Raw genomic sequence first — 18,258 nt, 5'->3', positions numbered from 1 at the left:
TAATAACGAAATACTGTCTGGATGGTCATTGATTCAAACTGAGACCCTCCACCTTTTGCCCGGTTTTTGTCCTGCAGGGTGATCAAATACAAAGAAAAACATTCATCTCACAAAGTATCCACTGTGACGTTGCTGGGTTTGTCCCTGATGGCCTGTCTTTCATGGATATTGACCAATTTCTGGCCTACTACCATGGCTGCACTGGTGGTGGAGACACAAATGAACAATGCTGAGAGTCAATGAGGAGAAAAACAAAAAAAATATGTTTAAGGAAAAAAGTACGGGGTTCATAAGGTGACCCGAGTACTGCTGACACTGATGAAATAGAGGGGACTGGATGATTATATTGGGGTCAGGGACAAGCGGTGAACTCTGATACATCCACCATACAGAGGGTGTGCCAAGAAATTGCAATATTGTTATATTATCATTATCATTATTATTATTATTATTACTATTATTATTATTATTATTATTATTATTATTATTACTATTAAGACAAGACGAAGAGCACGATGCGATAGTAATGGATGTTTTATTGGTTGAATGATATGTCGACAGTAAGTCTATACTTGTTGAGTTTGAAATATTAAATTTGAAGTATGAACGAGAGCAACCAGCATCCACACGTTGATGGAATGACATCATCGATCTTTAAGTTTCAATTTTATAACAGGCAAAAAGAAAGAGGTAAGAAAAAAAAGGAAAGGAAAAAGAAGAATATTTAATCAAACAGTTTTGTATAAATTTGATGATATTCTCCTGTCATCTTATTCATTCCTGCAGGGCATGATGTTAATAACCCACAAACATATTTCTCCTCATGCAGGAATTTCAACCGTGTTTCATGGTCTGCTACCACAACAACTCCTTTACAGAATCATCCAGTTAGCTCAAGACATCATCAGGAAGAACCACATCCAGTTTCCGCCCCTACTCCTCTACTGTTTTGACGTGGTGCCCTCCCCCTTTTGGAGATGTCTTCAGCTCTGGTGCTGAGTGCATGTCTTCTTTCTCCTTCTTTCCTTCTGCTCCCTACCCTCTTCGATGTAGTGTCAACGAGTATCAGCAGGCGACTGCCTGTCTTGTCAAATTTCCCTTTAAATACCTGCTGCTAGGCTCCAGCAAGTTGTCACGTGACACTGTCTTAACTTTAACTGACCAATGAAGGGTGCGTAGTCTTGGCCCATGCATTCTTTAAACGAGACCGTCACCTGTCAATCAGCGAAGCTAATTCAGTGTCAGCCTGTCTCACCAAGTGATGTTATTTTCCTGCCGGTATGTTATGATTTTCAAGCCATTTTTGGTTTTCCTGCTTCAGCCATATATAGAAGCTGGCTTTTTCAACCACCTCCTGTACTCTCCTTATTAGTTTACACAGCTCGGGGCTAGAAAAAACAAATCTTTTGAAAAGCATTGTCATTTTCCTTTCAATGAAGCCCCTAGCCCCCACTGCCAGGTGGTAATACTTGACAGTCCATCCCTGTTCTCTGCATTCTTCGATTAGCTTCTCGTACCTCTTCTCCTTTCGTTTCTCTGCATTGTCGATGTTCTCTTCCCATGACACTGTCAGTTCTAGCAAAATTCCTATTCTTCATTCTCTGTCCCATAGGACTAAATCTGGTCTTTTTGTCATTTTTATGAGTGGAAATATTACTAGTCTTCCTAAACCCGTGGCCACCTCCCAGTATCCCTTCCATTTCTCGTCTATCTCGTATACTTTACTTGTAGGCCTGGTTTTATATCCTTTTCCCTCATTCTGGAAGTATACTTTCCTGCACTTTTCCACTTTTGGGTACTCTCCCCTATTGTATCCCTTGATCTTCTCCTTGAGTGCTGCACTTATGACGCCGAGGACTTGATTATGACGCCATGTATACTTTTCTAGTGCTAGTCTGCAGTTTGACAGAACATGTCTAAACATCACTTTCCCTCCACATCTACACTCATCGGTTGTTTTTACGTTCCACTGGACTACGTTTGCCGGTGAGGGTAGAACGTCGAAGGTAGACTTGATCAGGAAGGATGTTCTTGCTTGTTCGACCAAGCCCAAAGTTCCTGCAATGAGATTCTGCGACTGATCACATATTCCTCCCATCTCAGGCACTGTCCCTGTTGACTGCATTGCACCAAATGTACATTTTGCCTTTCTTCTTCCTCCTTTATCACTTCAGCCTCTTTCATCTCTTTTATACTGAGAAGTGAAAGTGAAGCAGATTCAGAATATTTTTCAAAAGCTAAATGTTTGGCAAGTTCTGTCCAACTACTCTTATTGTGCCCGATGTCATATCTGTGCCCATTAAGTCTTTCGTTTAATTATTCTGTTGTACAACCAACATAAATCAAGTTGTGTTTCGTGCATTCTGCCACGTACGCCAAATGGGAATCTCCACATGTCCCACCGTCTGTAAAAATCATAACATTTCTGATATGATTCCTGACAGAATTCACTTGACCCATATTGTTGCACAATGAACAGGGATTACCTCTCTTGTGGCTGTTTTTCAAGGTACAGCATGCACATATTCCAATGTACATTTTCTTGGAGTCAGAAGTAGCGGTCAATAATTCTCTTATATTCTTATTCCGTCTAAAGGTTACAATAGGAGGCTGAGGATGTTATCTGTTTCAAACGAAGACATTTGTTCACCACACACTGGTGACTTCTATGCATCACTTTTGAGAGGCCAGCAAAATTTCAGTACCGGTTAATCACTAAAGGAATTCAATTGTAATGTGTTTGTTAAAATTAGGCATGAAGGTTTGACTATCTTTCCTAAGCTTAGCTATTTCATTTGCTATTTCCTTTAATCGTGATTCACTATAACCGCAGTTGACATAACGATGCACAAAAGCATTTGCATGTTTCCAGTAATCCCCTATGTCAGTACAAATGCTTAAAGACTGATGATGTCATTCCATCAATGTGTGGATGCTGGTTGTTCTCGTTCATACTTTAAACTTAAATTTCTATAATTCTGAATTTTTATCACTTCTTATTTTGAACTTGACAAAGACAGGATTACTGTATTGAAAGTGTTCTGCATAGGATGTGTGCAGTGCCTAGTTGTGCTATTTCCTCTACGTTATATATACTTGTAAGCCCTGGTGTTTTTGTTATGTACTTGTCTGAATTTTTTTTTTATCATAGCTAATGCACCTACTATGATAGGAATTGTTTCTGTTTTTAGACTCCATATTCCAGGGCTTTGTATTTTGAAAGTTTCTCCCTTTCTGTTAGAGAAACATTGTCATCCGCTGGTACTGATACAGCAATTAGAAAGCATTTTTTTTTCTTCATGATCTCTGACAACTAAATTCAGCTTATTGGCTTTAATTTCTTTATCTGTGTGTATTGGCATATCCCAGAGTATGGTTGCTTTCTCGTTTTCTGTGACCTTTTCTGGTGTGTGCCTATACCATCTTTTTTCTGTTGTTATTCCATAGAGCTGGCATAGCTTCCAGTGTATGTAGGTCCCAACTCTGTTGTGTCTGTGAATATATTCCTTCTCAGCCAGGACTGGGCAGCCAGAGATAATATGATTTATTGTTTCTTGTCCATCTCCACATATTCTGCAGTTACTTGTTATGTTTCTTTTCATTATATGTTTTTGGTAATTTCTGGTGGGGAGGCTTTGGTCTTGTGCTGCAATTAAAAATCCCTCATTCTCTGCTTTGAGTCCTGAGCTTCTCAACCATTGCTGGGATTTTTCTTTGTCTATTTCTTTTGCATTTAGTTTAGTCCAGTATTTGCCACGAATGAGCTTTTCTTGCCATCGTTTTATCATGGCTCGTTGCTGTTCTAGTTTTAGTTTGGATTTCATTTGCTTTATAGCCTCCTCCTCCTCCTCCTCCTCCTTCTTCTTCTTCTTCTCCTTCTTCTTCTTCTTCTCCTTCTTCTTCTTCTTCTTCTTCTTCTTCTTCTTCTTCTTCTTCTTCTTCTTCTTTTTCTTCTTTATATTTGTTAGATGGTATGATTTCTTGTTTGTATTTGTCAGCTTCCTTAAATACTGAGAACAGTTTTTTGTTTTGCTCGTGTTTTTTCCGCTATTTGTATCAGTTTTCCTTGCTTCTGAAGTAGGTATTTTTGCAGTCCTATGGTGGTTATTTTTTAGTAGTTTTCCAGCTGTATAAGGCCTCTACCACTTTCTATACGTTGTATATATAGCCTTTCTATGTCAGATTTTGGGTGATGCATCCTAGACCCTGTCATTATTTTTCTTGTTTTCCTATCTACTTTGGTCAGTTCATTTAGTGTCCAGTTAAGGATATTGTAGCTGTAACTTATAACTGGGACGGCTAAAGTGTTAATACCTATTATCTTGCTTTTAGCATTGAGCTCTGTTTTCAGTATTGATCTAGCTCCTCTATGATATTCTTTTTTTATTTTCTCATTCATTTGTGTGTGTTGTGTCTTATCTAGTTCATGGACTCCTAAATATTTGTAAGTTTGGCTTTGGTCTAATTCTCTTATTTCATTTGCTTTATCTAGTGTGATGTTGCTACTCTTACCTAGTTTTCCTCTTTCCAGGGTTTCTTTAGTGCATTTTTCTAATCAAAATTTCATATCTATTTCTTTGGTAAATCCATGAACTGTCTTTTGTAGTGTTTCCAGCTGTTTGTCATTTTGTAGCGTATAGTTTTAGGTCATCAAATGCAGTTACAGTGAATCATGATTAAAGGAAATAGCAAATGCCATAGATAAGATTAGCAAAGAAAGTAAAACCAAATTCACACATAACTTTAGCAAACACAATACAATGTGTGACAGAAACCCTTTAGTGAATGTCTAGGACCAAAATTTCACTGGCATTTCAAAAGTGTTGAATGAAAGTTACCAGCTTTTTGCAGTAAAATATCCTTGTTTCAAAACAAATATTTCCTCAGTCGCCCATTGTAGCTGTTAGACAGAATAAAAATATAAGAGAATTATTAACCTCTACTTCTGACTCCAAGGAAACTAACATTGGGGTACCTGCATGCTGTACCCTGAAAAACAGCCGCAAAAGAGGTAAGCCCTGTTCATTGTACAACAACATGAATCAAGTGAATTCCATCAGATATCATATCAGAAATGTTATGATTTATACAGACGGTGGGACATGTAGAGATTCCCATTCCGTGTATGCAGCAGAATGCACGAAACACAACTTGGTTTATGTTGGTTGCACAAAAGAACAATTAAACAAAAGATATAATGGGCACAGATATGACGTCAGGCACAATAACGGTAATTGGACGGAACTTGCTGAACATTTTACATCAAATGGCTGCAATTTTGAAAAAGACTTGAGAAAGTGCATATTCTCAGTAAATATTCTGAATCTGCTACACTTTCAATACTCAAAATGCATGAGGAGAAATATGTTTGTGGGTTACAGGCATGTAGCCATGGGTGGGATGGGGGTGAGGACTATGGGATGTTTTGCACCCAATGCTAGAATTTCAGCCCCTTCAGTTTGAGAATTTGTTTCAGTTAATCTTGGAAGAATGCATTATTTCAGCCTGAAAGTGTTTGTAGACAGTTGAAAACAATACTTTTAACAAAAAAACTTCCTCACATACCTTTTGTGGACAATTTTATCGAATTTTAGACACTTTAGTGACAACAGGTTGCTTTCAACACCTTCAAAAGATCTGAGGTCGCTAAAGCGGCAATAAATTTAATTTCCTTTGATTTTAGTGGTAGGTGAAAACATGTGGGTGATTACAAATGCATATGTTGCGTGTGCACATGTGTGCACACGTGTGCATGCACATGTGTGCATGCACATGTACTGCAGAATGGTCAGTGAAGTGGTTGTTGTTGCTGTAATCGTTATTGTTGTGGTGATTCTTGTTGTCACTTCTCAGTATTTTGTCCAGCTGTCTCACAATTCACCTGTGCAGAGCTGTCAAGTTTTTAAGCCCAAAGCCCTGAACCCCCTCTGGGCCAGGCACTTTTCAGTCAGCAATTTTCCTGTACTGATCTCTAATCATCTCCTCAGATATTCTAAAATCCTCCTGCTTATACTCTCCACTCTCCTCTTTCAGTGTCTTTAGCCACACTGCTTCAGTTTCATGTTGTTTCTCCAGAGACCATATGTTTAACCAGAATCTTCTGATTTCCTCAGCATCCGGCATGGCTTTTTCACCTTTTTCTTTTTCCCATCCAGTTTCTGATTTTGCTCAAAGAAAAGTCTGTTCAATCTGTATTGCTCAATTCTCTGTTCATATCTTTTTTAACTTACGTGCTTTAGCTTTCAACCCCTGTTTTAATTCCTCAATCACAACATAGATTCCTTTTCTCTTCACCCTATACTTCCTCTTTAGCTCAACATATTTCTCTCACTGAACTTCATTTCTCTTTTTGCAGTAGTCTGTCCAAAACAGGCAGAACTAGCCATTTCAGTTAGGGAAGAGAAGGAAATCAGCCCCAAAAAGGTGCAACTGGAAGGCCCCGGGACCAGATGGAGTTCAAGGCCACTGGATTAAAAGATTTGGTGAATGTCACGCACGAATAGCTGCACAACTCAACACCTTGTTAAATGTCGACCAAGGAACATCAGAGTGGTTGACATTGGGTAGGACAGTGCTATGCTTAAAAAACATTGAAAAAGTCACTACAGTAGACAATTACAGGCTGATATCCTGCTTGCCACTTATGCGGAAGTTCTTGACTGGAATACTCGCAGAGTCAATGTAAGAACGTCAGGAAAAAAATGGAGTCCTCCCACATGAGCAGAAGGGTTGCAAGTATAAGTGCAGAAGTATCAAGGATCAACTCCTGATAGATAAAAATGTACTCAGAGACTGCAAGAGGAGGACAAGTAACTTAGCTATGTCATGGATCGACTATCGTAAGGCATATGTTATGATTCCACGTTCTTGGATTATGGAGTGTATGAGCCTATTTGGTAATGCATCAAGTGTTGAGCGATTGCTTGGTAAAAGTATGGTGAATTGGAGGATGGACCTGACAGCATACGGAAGAAGTTTAGGGACAGGAGAAATTAGGAGGGGCATCTTCCAAGGGGACTGTCTGTCCCCACTGATCTTTGTACTGTGCTTAATACCATTAACACTGATTCTGAGGAAAGCAAAGGCTGGGTGTGTATTCAAAAGCTGCCAGCAAAAAGTCAACCATTTGTTATTCATAGATGACCTCAAACTTTTTGGTAAAGATGAATCCCAAGTCAGTTCCCTCTTTTCATATGGTGTATACATTCAGTGCTGATATCAGAATGGAGTTCGGACTGAGAAAGTGTGGTGTGTTAGTCTTGAAGAGAGGCAAAATCAAATGTATGGACGGACTAACGATACCGTTGGGGGAGTTTGTGAAGCAGATAGAAGAGACAGGCTATAAAGTACTTGGGGATTTTGGAAATGGATAAACTGATGGAGAAAGAAATGACAGAAACATCTAAGGTGGAGTACTTGCACAGACTGAGACTGCTCTTTAAGTTGAAATTAAGTGGACGGAATAAGATCGAAGCTATCAAGACCTGGGTGGTTTCACTCCTTAGATATGGAGCAGGGATAATCGCATGGACAGTAGACGAACTAAACAGCTGAGATAGAAAGACAAGGAAGTTGCTAACTAGATATGAGACACTCCACCCAAAAAGTGACACAGACAGACTGTATGTACCAAGAAAAAGAGGGGGAAGAGGACTTATTGGATGTGAACACAGCATTAGAGCAGAAGAAAACAACATAGCATGGTATGTAAAAAAATGCCACAGAACCGCTATTATAAGAAATAAGAAGGTCAGGCTTGTGTAGAATGAAAGATTGCAAAGATAAAGCACTGTACAAGCAATTGAAAATAGGTGGGTAAAGAAAAGAATGCATGGACAATTTCATAGGGATGTTGAAGATAAGACAGACAGAGAAAAAAGATGGGTGTGGATGACTAAAAGTGATTTAAAACCGGAAACAGAGGCTCTAGTCTGTGCTGCCCAAGAACAAACTACATAAAATACAGAATAGACAACACAGCAGAAAGTGATAAGTGCAGAATCTGTAAACAAAATGATGAAACTGTATGGCATATTATCAGCCAATGTATGCCACTAGCCCAGAAGGAATATAAGAGACACCATGACAATATAGCCAGGTTTGTCCATTGGACACTTTGCAACAAGTATGGACTTGACAGAGCGAAAAATCCGTATGATCACAAACCCGAAAGCATCATCAAAAATGATAATGCAAAGATCCTGTGGGATTTTATGATTCAGTGCAACTATGAGATTAGAGAATAGAAACCCAGTCATAGTGTTAATTGAGACAGGAAGCAAACAATGCTGAATCATAGATATAGCATGCCCAGCTTACAATAAGATATGCAATAAGGAAGAAAGGAAAGTCGATAGATATGACAGGTTAGCTTGGGAGGTTAAGCAGTTGTGGTCGATGAAAAAGGTGGTAGCAATACCAATAATTGTTGGAGCCCTGAGAACAGTGAGTAAAAATTTCGAGAAGTGCATGAAACAAATAGGGGCTGCAATAAGTGTTGAGCACTTGCAGAAAACAGCACTGCTTGGAAATGCTCGAATACTGCGGAAGGTATTCAAAAAATAAGAGGTGTTACCTTAGTTCACTGGTAGCGAACAGCTGGCACTGTAGTACATCTCCCGCATTAGAAGCTGTGCAAAGGCAATAATAATAACAATAATAATAATATCTACTGACTTAGATTCCTTAGAAGAGCAAAAGTGGAAGGGCATCAAGGTAGAAAATATAAGATCTGCTCTCAGGAATTCAAGCAAATGGAAGTCTCCAGGAAAGGATAAAATTCTTAACTTCTGTTTGAATGCTTTCGCAGAGAGCCATGAACTGCTAACAAAACTTTACAACAATGTTTTGCAACAACCTAATATGATTCCCTCTTGGCTAGTTAATGGTGTAACATTCCTACTTCCAAAAAATGAAGAAGCAAATGAACCAAAAAGTTATAGACCTATAACCTGCTTAACAACAATGTATAACATCTGTCCTGACGGAATATACCTATAGTTTTTTAATAGAAAGTGGCATATTCCCTAATGAGCAAAAAGGATGTAAACGTGAGTCCTATGGGTGTAAAGATCAGATGCTTGTCAATAAGATGATCTTAGAAGATTGTCACGAACGACACAAAACTTGTCAATAGCCTGGATAGACTATAAAAACACTTTTGATAGCCTACCACATAGCTGGATTAAGAAAAGTCTGGAAATGTATAAAATAGCACCTACTCTGCAAAACTTTTTGTCTGCAAGTATGAGATCATGGAGAACCACACTAACTTTGAACAGTGACAATAAATCTCTTAATGTTGGAGATGTCAGAATTTCATGTGTCATTTTCCAAGGTGACTCTCTATCACCACTCCTCTTTCGTCTGGCCTGACTCTCTTGAAATTGCTCAATGATGTACAGTACAGTTATAAAATGTTTGATAAAAATATAAATCATCTCTTTTACATGGATGATTTAAAGCTCTTTTCAAAAAATGACTACAAGGCTTACAAGCGATTGTTAAACGATTCCAGTGATGACATCAGAATGCAATTTGGCCTCCATAGATGTGCAAAAGCTACTTTTATCAAAGGAAAAATGACAGAAACATCCAACGTTAACCACGACCAGCAGAATGTCATAAAGGAGTTAGAACCAACGGTGAGCTGCAGATTCCTAGGGGCATCAAACATTCAATGATGAGGGAAAACATCAGAAAAGATGCCATCACAAGGTAAGGGCAATACTCAAGACAGAGTTGAATACAAGAAACAGGATTGAAGCAATCAATACTTTAGCCATACTAATCATGACTTACAGTTTCAATATCATTAACTGGTCAATTATTGAAATACGTAATATGTGCTCTACAATTTCTATATTGTACCTCCTTGATCGTACTTTAGCCTTTCAACACCTAGCATAACCCCTACATAGCCCTTTCGGTTCCTCGCTCCATTTAGTAGAAGGAGTGTTTTTCCTTTTTTTTCTGTCTTGGACATTACTTGGCAACCTCACTCGTAATGACGGCAGGAAAATTGCCCCCAGTCCACTCTGTAAAGTGGTTGGCATTAGGAAGGGCACCGAGCAATAGAAACCATGCCAAAGCTGACCCTAGAGGTCAATGCTGTTCACCAGATCCTCTCAAACTATTCAATGCAAGCAAATATGGAAAATGAATGTTAAATGACGATGATGATGATGGTTTTTAACATTGCTTTATATTAATCTAATGTGTTCACAGTAATTACATACAAATTGTCCAACCCATGCCAGCATGGACAACAGATATTAAGTGATGACAATGATGATGTCTGTAAATGATTTCATGAAATAAAGAATATTTCTTCTAACCTTTTTCCGATTCAAAAGTGATAATAACTTTCCCAGAATCTTGGATCCGTTCTGGGATTCCTTTAATAGGTCCTCCACTTGATCTACTCTTGTTCTCAAAATAAGACTGAATGGCTTCCAAACGGAATTCAGTTGGGACTCCTGACACCAATATCGTTCTGCCCTCATCATCTCCTCCCTTATTCGAGGCAGATATTCCTGCAAAATAAAACCAAAATTTAATGCTAAACAAATACAAGTTACTCACCATCCATGTAACAATACTGTGCTATCCACATCATAAACATCCACTTTACATGCCTGATGTAAACCTGAAATACATGTAGCCTTCAAACAGTCCAGATATGCTAGAAGTAACAGCCAAAGTTTTTCAAAAGTTCACCCAGTTATTTTTAAAATAGACCAATGCACTTGCCAAAATCGTTTTGTCTTGAGAATATCTGCAAAGAAGTTATGGCATTCCTGATTGAACAATGCTAATTTCACTCACAGAAACCAGAGTTCTAACATATGTCCATGAAATCTGAAAGTCACACCTCTCAGCTTTAAAATCTTTAAAAAGATGTTTTCCAATAAAACAGCCACACAAATGCCATCAAATAATGCCATTTAGTATGACAAACTTCACCGAAATACACATTTTCTAAACAATTCTTTCTTCTATGCACACTGACATTACACATCTTGCAGATCATACTAGCTTCATTTCTTGCAAGGTTATGCATATCTTCAGCGGTTACGGGCCATGTTTCACTGCCATGTCACATGGCTGTTCAGACACAGGAATCATTCAGTCTACCTTTCACCCTGAGTGAGAGGACCTTTGTTAACAGCAGAGGAAGGAGCTCTCTGAACTTTACCCAACTATTCTTATTTTAACCGCTACACTCTCAGAGCATCCACTCCAACCACTGATTTGTAATGGAAGCTATAACTACTTCTAGTTTTTCATCCTGGCATGTGACAGAATTTCTTTTCTGTACATCTTCAGTGTTTATTGCACCTGTGCATCTTCCACGCACAAAAACTATCTTCCCTTGATATTGCTGCACCTCTTATATGTCCATAGCTTACACTCGGTACATCTTATGGAGTTTCTACCTATGCCTTTTCTACAGATTGAGCAGGGCCATCTACCTGAAGGGATTTGTGATTTGTCTACCTTCCTACTTACTAAGACTTTGGTTTTTGCTAGGTTGACTCTAAGGCCTTTCATTTTAAGACCTTGCTTTCACACCTGAAACCTTATCTTTAGTTCAGATATTGACTCAGCTATTAGAACAAGGTCATCAGCATAGGAGGAGCTCCTGGGTGCAGCCTGTCATTGCCCAGAAAACTATGACGAATAAGAGGGGGCTGAGGACTTGGTGAATCTCTGCTTCTATCCTGAATTCTTCGCTTGTTGCCAACCCTCACGTTACTGACAGCATCCCTGTACAGGGCTTGTATGGCTCTCAACAACTCCTCATCTATCCCTAGTTTCCTCATTGACCACCAGATAAGGGATTGGGGGACCCTGTCAAAGGCTTTCTATATGTCAACAAAAACCACAGAGGTTTAGCTTTGGCTAGGTATTTCTCCTGCAGCTGTCTTACCAGAAATATAGCATCAGTGGTGCTTCTCCCTGGCACAAACCCAAACTGCATCTTCTCTAAACAACTCTCTCCCTAATTAGTTGGGCTGTGACCCTTTCTGTGACTTTAATTACCTCATCCAACCCCATCCCTACCAGCTTTATCTTCTCATATGTATATGTATATATATTGGAGTGGCTAAAAATATATCTATGTACACACATATATGTAAATGAATGTATGTGTGTGTATGGGTTGCCTAGAGATGTATATGTATGAATATATACGTAAATGATTGTATATGCATGAAGGTAACTGTGAGTGTATATGTGTGTATATATGGGTATCTATATATGAATATATGCGGGGGAGGCTTTGTATATCTCTGGACCATTGAATACTGAAGGGCAGATAATAAAATTCCACATGAGGAAGAGATTGAAAATCAGACAGTAGCAACATGGACACCCAATACATCATCCGATATCACTCATAGCAGGCATACAGAAGCATGTTAACAGCAAAGCAGAAGGAGACTGCCAGCATCAGCTAAATTCAAACAAGGGAGTTGGATGTGTTAGCATTGAAGTGGAAGGTCTTTTATAACAGAGACAGAGACAGCAAATTGAATATCACCTGAGAAAATACAACTGGATTCCATTATATAGGTAAACTGATGCATAATCAAATAAGCAGATGCTTGTATATGTGAAGAATTATGTTGTATGGAGACATGTTTAGTGATTAGAAAATACCTGTCAAACTGTAATCCTTCTTGTTGACCCATATTCAATTTTATATTCATATATATATCATCATCATCATCATCATCATCATCATCGTTTAACGTCCGTTCTCCATGCTAGCATGGGTTGGACGGTTCGACCAGGGATCTGGGAAGCCAGAAGGCTGCACCAGGCTCCGGTCTTATCTGGCAATGTTTCTACAGCTGGATGCCCTTCCTAACGCCAACCACTTCGTGAGTGTAGTGGGTGCTTTTTACGTGCCACCTGCACAGGTGCCAGGCAAGGCTGGCAACAGCCACGGTCGGATTGGTGCATTTTACGTGCCACCGGCACGGAAGCCAGTCTAGGCAGCGCTGGCATCGGCCACGAGTTGGATAGTGCTTTTTACGTACCACCAGTCCAGGGGTCCTGGCTGGTTCAATTTGATTTCGATTTCACTTGCCCCAACATGTCTTCGCAAGCAAAGGGGGTTGGCATGGGTGCCTGTTGTTGGATGAGGTTCTATATCGACTTCGCTTGCCACAACAGGTCTTTGTGTCCAAGGGAGGAAAGGCATTCATAAGTGGGCTGGGCTCACTTGTCCTGCTTGGTCTTCTTACATACAGCATATTTCCAAAGGTCTCGGTCGCTGGTCATTTCCTTATATATATATAAGTTTATGAAAGAATGGAGTTGAACGACTTGTTAACAAATTTCCTTTATTTTCGACATATGTTTTGAAGGCTGCATATTCCTAATTCCGAAGGAATAAGGAGTACATTATGCAGATTTCTCATCAGGAAAGGCAAGGAACTTATGTTGACATCAAAATGCACAAAAAACTTTTAGCTGGCTGCTCTCATAAACTTATATTTTTAAAATATATTTTTAAAATAAACATACAAATTTCTGCACGAAAGCACGTAGTCTATGCCCAAGGGACGTAACTTCAACCGTGTTCTTTCTGATGTGAATTTGCTACCCAGGTATCGGTTATCTTTCCAATTATCCTTAATAAGATAATTCATTCAACTACTCAAATATATATATATATATATATATATATATATTAATAAATAAAATAAACATATGCATATATATAACATATACATGTATATATATATGTATGTATGTATATAGAGAGAAATACAAAAAATGGGACAAGAATGCAAAACATCCAGACAGATGATACAAAACAAGGACAAGAACGAACAAGGACGGGCCATTCAGAGTTTTCTTTCCTCAGTCGTATGTATATATATATATATATATACCCACAATTTCATCAACTCTGAAAGTTATTCACTCAACCATGCCATAGAATATTATACATTATACTTAATATTTTTATTCATAATTCGAAAATTTTCCATATTACAGACTACACGTGTTTCATGAGTGTGCATTTAGTGTTATTAAGACACACAGTCTCTTTCAAAAACTCATTATGTTTACGCAACCCCAATCGTCAGGTCTACTTCACCCACATTAATAAGTATATCTACCCCTTATATATCACTATGTTAGTTAAAATACAAATATACATATATATAAGTAAAAATAAGTAAATAAATAAATTCATGAACCTTATAAATTTAAGACATAAACAATTTAAGGAATAAAAATGGATATGAAATACGACTAAAAAAATATACAAATGAAAAAATATGTGAATAAATCCGGATAAAAATTACAAGAAGAATACGAATAAAAATACGAAAAAAATTAATAAATTAATATAATAAAATTAAAAATAGAATGTAAAAAGTAAAAATTACAAACAAATTGAGTGTTGACTTATGTTTTTCAGTTTACGCCTATCAAAACTAATATATGTCTCCATCTTGTCAAAACCGTTGAAACTATTCTTAAAAATTCCGATGTTATTTGAGTTGATTTTAATTTATATTATAAGGTTCTTAGAAAATATTTATTCCTATATATACTTGGCGTGTATTAATGGTACACAATAAAACTACCCAATAATTAGCATAATACTGTCAGGGGAACTGGAAGTAAATGTATTATGGGAATAATCTATCTTTTCCCTCATTTTTTAATTTTTTTAATTCCACCTGCCAGTCTCATGATTGAACATCTATCTTTCCTGATATTCAAGTAATAAGTTTTTTCTTTATACTCATGATTCAGATATTTCATGATTCATAGAAATTTCAGTTATTATGTGTTTATGTAATTATGTAAATTCAATATGTTTAATATGTTTAATAACTATATTTCTATATGTTTAATAACTATATTTCTCCTATTATTCATAAAAATTTAAACTCCGTCTCTAAATCAAAATTTATAAATTTTCAAACTAATCTTACGTGACGAACAGCTACAAATGTAATTAAATTTACCATAACTGAAATTATCCAAATAATATGTTATATTTTAATGTGGCTATAGCCAAGACAGGTATACATAACCAAGAGTGAAGCGGAAAAGAAGAGACGTGAGGACCAAAGAACTGAGGTATTTCGGATTGCAAGACAGTGTGTGAGAGAAAATTGTGATGTCACGGGAGAGAAATGTGCTCGAATGGATGATGGTGCACTTGCTTTTAGTGATTCTGAAAAGAAAGAGTCTTGGAGAAGCCATTATGAAAGACTGCTGAATGTGGAGAATGAATGAGAGGAGGAGAGCCTGCCAAATTTTGACCCAGTAGAGGGACCAGCTATCCCAATAGACAGCTCCCTGGTAGATAAAGCAATTAAAGGTATGAAGCTAGGAAAAGCCCTTGGCCCATCAGGAATCACTTCTGAGATGCTTAAAGCATCTGGTGGTGTGGGCTTTGGCCTAGTCACCCACATTGTAAACCAGGTAGTACATAACGGAGTCATACCCAATGATTGGCATAGCAGCACCATAGTTAACTGCTACAAGGGTAAAGGTGATGCTCTAGATAGGAATAATTACAGGGGTATTAAACTGCTGGATCAGGTGATAAAGGTCACAGAGAGGGTCATAGTCCATCTCATTAGGGAGAGAGTCTGCTTAGATGAGATGCAGTTTGGTTTTGTTCCGGGTAGAAGCACCCCTGATGCCATATTCCTGGTTTGACAACTACAGGAGAAATACCTAGCTAAAGATAAACCCCTCTACTTAGCTTTTGTGGACTTGGAGAAAGCCTTTGACAGGGTCCCCCAATCACTTATCTGGTGGTCGATGTGGAAACTGGAGATTGATGAATGGTTGATAAGGGCTGTACAGGCCCTATACAGAGAGACCATAAGTAAGGTCAGGATTGGCAACGAGTATAGTGAAGAATTCCGGGTAGAAGTAGAGGTCCACCAAGGTTCAGCCATTAGTCCCTTCTATTCATCATAGTCCTCCAGGCAATAACAGAGGAATTCAAACGGGTTGCCCCTGGGAGCTCCTCTATGCTGACGACCTGGTCCTCATAGCAGAACCACTACCGGAACTAGAAAAGAAATTTTGGGTGTGGAAGCTAGGTTTAGAATCAAAGGGCCTTAGCAAAGGGATGTAGCAAAGACCAAAGTTATAGTAAGCAGAAAGGCGAACTCATCCCCCCCCCCCGGTAGGTGGCCCTGCCTGATCTGTAGGAAAGGTGTAGGTAGAAACTCCATAAGATGTACCCAGTGTAAGCTATGGACACATAAGAGGTGCAGCAACATCAAAGGAAAATGAACCAAGAAGATAGCTTTCATGCGTGGCAGATAGACACCACATGCGGGACAATAGACACCACAGATACTCAGAAAACAGATTACATCACACTCCAGGGGGAGATACTAGAAATAGTTGATAGCTTCCGCTACCTGGGTGACCAAGTTAGTAGTGGAGGTGGATGCTCAGAGAGTATCACCACTAGAATACGAATAGCCTGGGCAAAGTTTAGAAAGCTCCTACCCCTACTGGCAACAAAGGGTCTCTCGCTCAGAGTGAAAGGTAGATTGTACGATACATTTTTACAAACTGCTATGCTTCACAGTTGTGAAACATGGGCCGTGACTGCAGAAGACATGCGTAGGCTCGAAAGAAATGAAATTAGTATGATCCGCTGGATGTGTAATGTCAGTGTGCATACTCGACAGAGTGTAAGCATCCTGAGAGAAATGCTGGACATAAGAAGCATCAGATGTGGTGTGCAAGAGAGACGTTTGCGCTGGTATGGTCATGTACTGTGGATGGATGAGGAGAGATGTGTGAAGAAGTGCCACTCCCAAACAGTTGAAGGTATCCGGGGTAGAGGTAGACCCAGGAAGACATGGGATGAGGTGGTCAAGCATGACCTTCAAACGTTAGGCTTCACAGAGGCAATGACGAAAGACCGAGATCTCTGGAGATATGCTATGACTGCAAAGAACCGACAAATAATGTGAGTTCATGGCTGTTTCCTGCACCAGTTTCGCATAGCCCCAGCCCATCCAAAGTACCTTCGATTGCAGACCGACCTGCTGTGCTTACCTTGGATCAAAGGGTGACCTGCTGTGCTTCAGGAGACCTATTGAGTCAAGTACATCAACATCAAAATAAATATCAAACGGAAATTGCAGTTATGATACCTGTGCCGGTGGCACATAAAAAGCACCATCCAAACGTGGCTGATGCCAGCACTGCCTTGACTGGCTTCTGTGCTGGTGGCACATGACCTGCTGTGCTTGAGGAGACCTATTGAGTCAAGTGCATCAACATCAAAATAAATATCAAATGGAAATTGTAGTTGTGATATCTGTGCCGGTAGCATGTAAAAAGCACCATCCGAACGTGGCTGATGCCAGCATCGCCTTGACTGGCTTCTGTGCCAGTGGCACGAAAAAAGCAACCACTACACTCACGGAGTGGTTGACATTAGGAAGGGAATCCAGCTGTAGAAATACTGCCAGATCAGACTAGAGCCTGGTGCAGGCTCCTGGCTTCCCAGACCCCGGTCGAACCATCCAATCTGTGCTAGCACGAAAAACGGACATTAAGCGATGATGATGATGATGATGATGATGAATGGTATATAATAGTAATTTTGATCCAAAGGCTATAACTAAGTTTTAATTTCTTACAATTAATTTTTGTTTATTTACTTGAGAATCAGAACTTAGTGATTAAAGATTTCAGCTTATGTTTGCAATTAATTTTTCTTTCATTCTGCGCATTGAGCAATGTTGTTTTAGCCCATAAAATCTGCATAAATTTGTGAGTACACAACAGACAGAACTTATTCCCTATTCTATACGATTTCGTTTTCCTTATTTTCCCCCACTTTAGTTTATATTTAATTTCTTTAGATTTTAGGCTCCAAATGTAAGCCTGTCGAGTTCATTAATTTCTTAATTTTAAATGAGTGCAAATGCTGCGCTATTCTTTGTTTAATTTTATTCGATGTTGAACCTATGTATGTCCTGTCTGAGCTTACTTCAATATTCCTACTATTTATTTTGCTTTGGTCATTCCTATCTTCCTTTAAAGAAACCACACATTTATATACTACATCCATTAAGTTACATTTGTTTTTAAATTTACAATAATTTTTGTCCCTACAATTGCAATTTTTGTAGTCTCTACCAATGTTATTGGAATAATTATTTAATTTATTATTGCAATATTCATTCAACTTATATTTATTTAGTGATGAAATAATATTCCTTACATTATTAG

The 18,258-nt window shown here is 38.6% G+C and overlaps 1 protein-coding gene across 1 annotated transcript in view; it reads right to left on the bottom strand.

Moving 5' to 3' along the window:
• LOC115209664 (protein mono-ADP-ribosyltransferase PARP14-like) overlaps nt 1-18,258 on the bottom strand; it is a 730,077-nt gene that overhangs the window by 673,326 nt on the left and 38,493 nt on the right. The window contains exon 6 of the mRNA XM_036508891.1: nt 10,338-10,535. Coding sequence (XP_036364784.1) covers nt 10,338-10,535 — 198 coding nt within the window. The remainder of the gene's footprint in view (nt 1-10,337; nt 10,536-18,258) is intronic.

The sequence above is a fragment of the Octopus sinensis genome, linkage group LG1, assembly GCF_006345805.1.
Source record: "Octopus sinensis linkage group LG1, ASM634580v1, whole genome shotgun sequence".
NCBI classification, from domain to species: domain Eukaryota; kingdom Metazoa; phylum Mollusca; class Cephalopoda; order Octopoda; family Octopodidae; genus Octopus; species Octopus sinensis.
The sequence above is the reverse complement of the archived record's forward strand: the minus strand, read 5'-3'. Positions and strand labels throughout refer to the sequence as shown.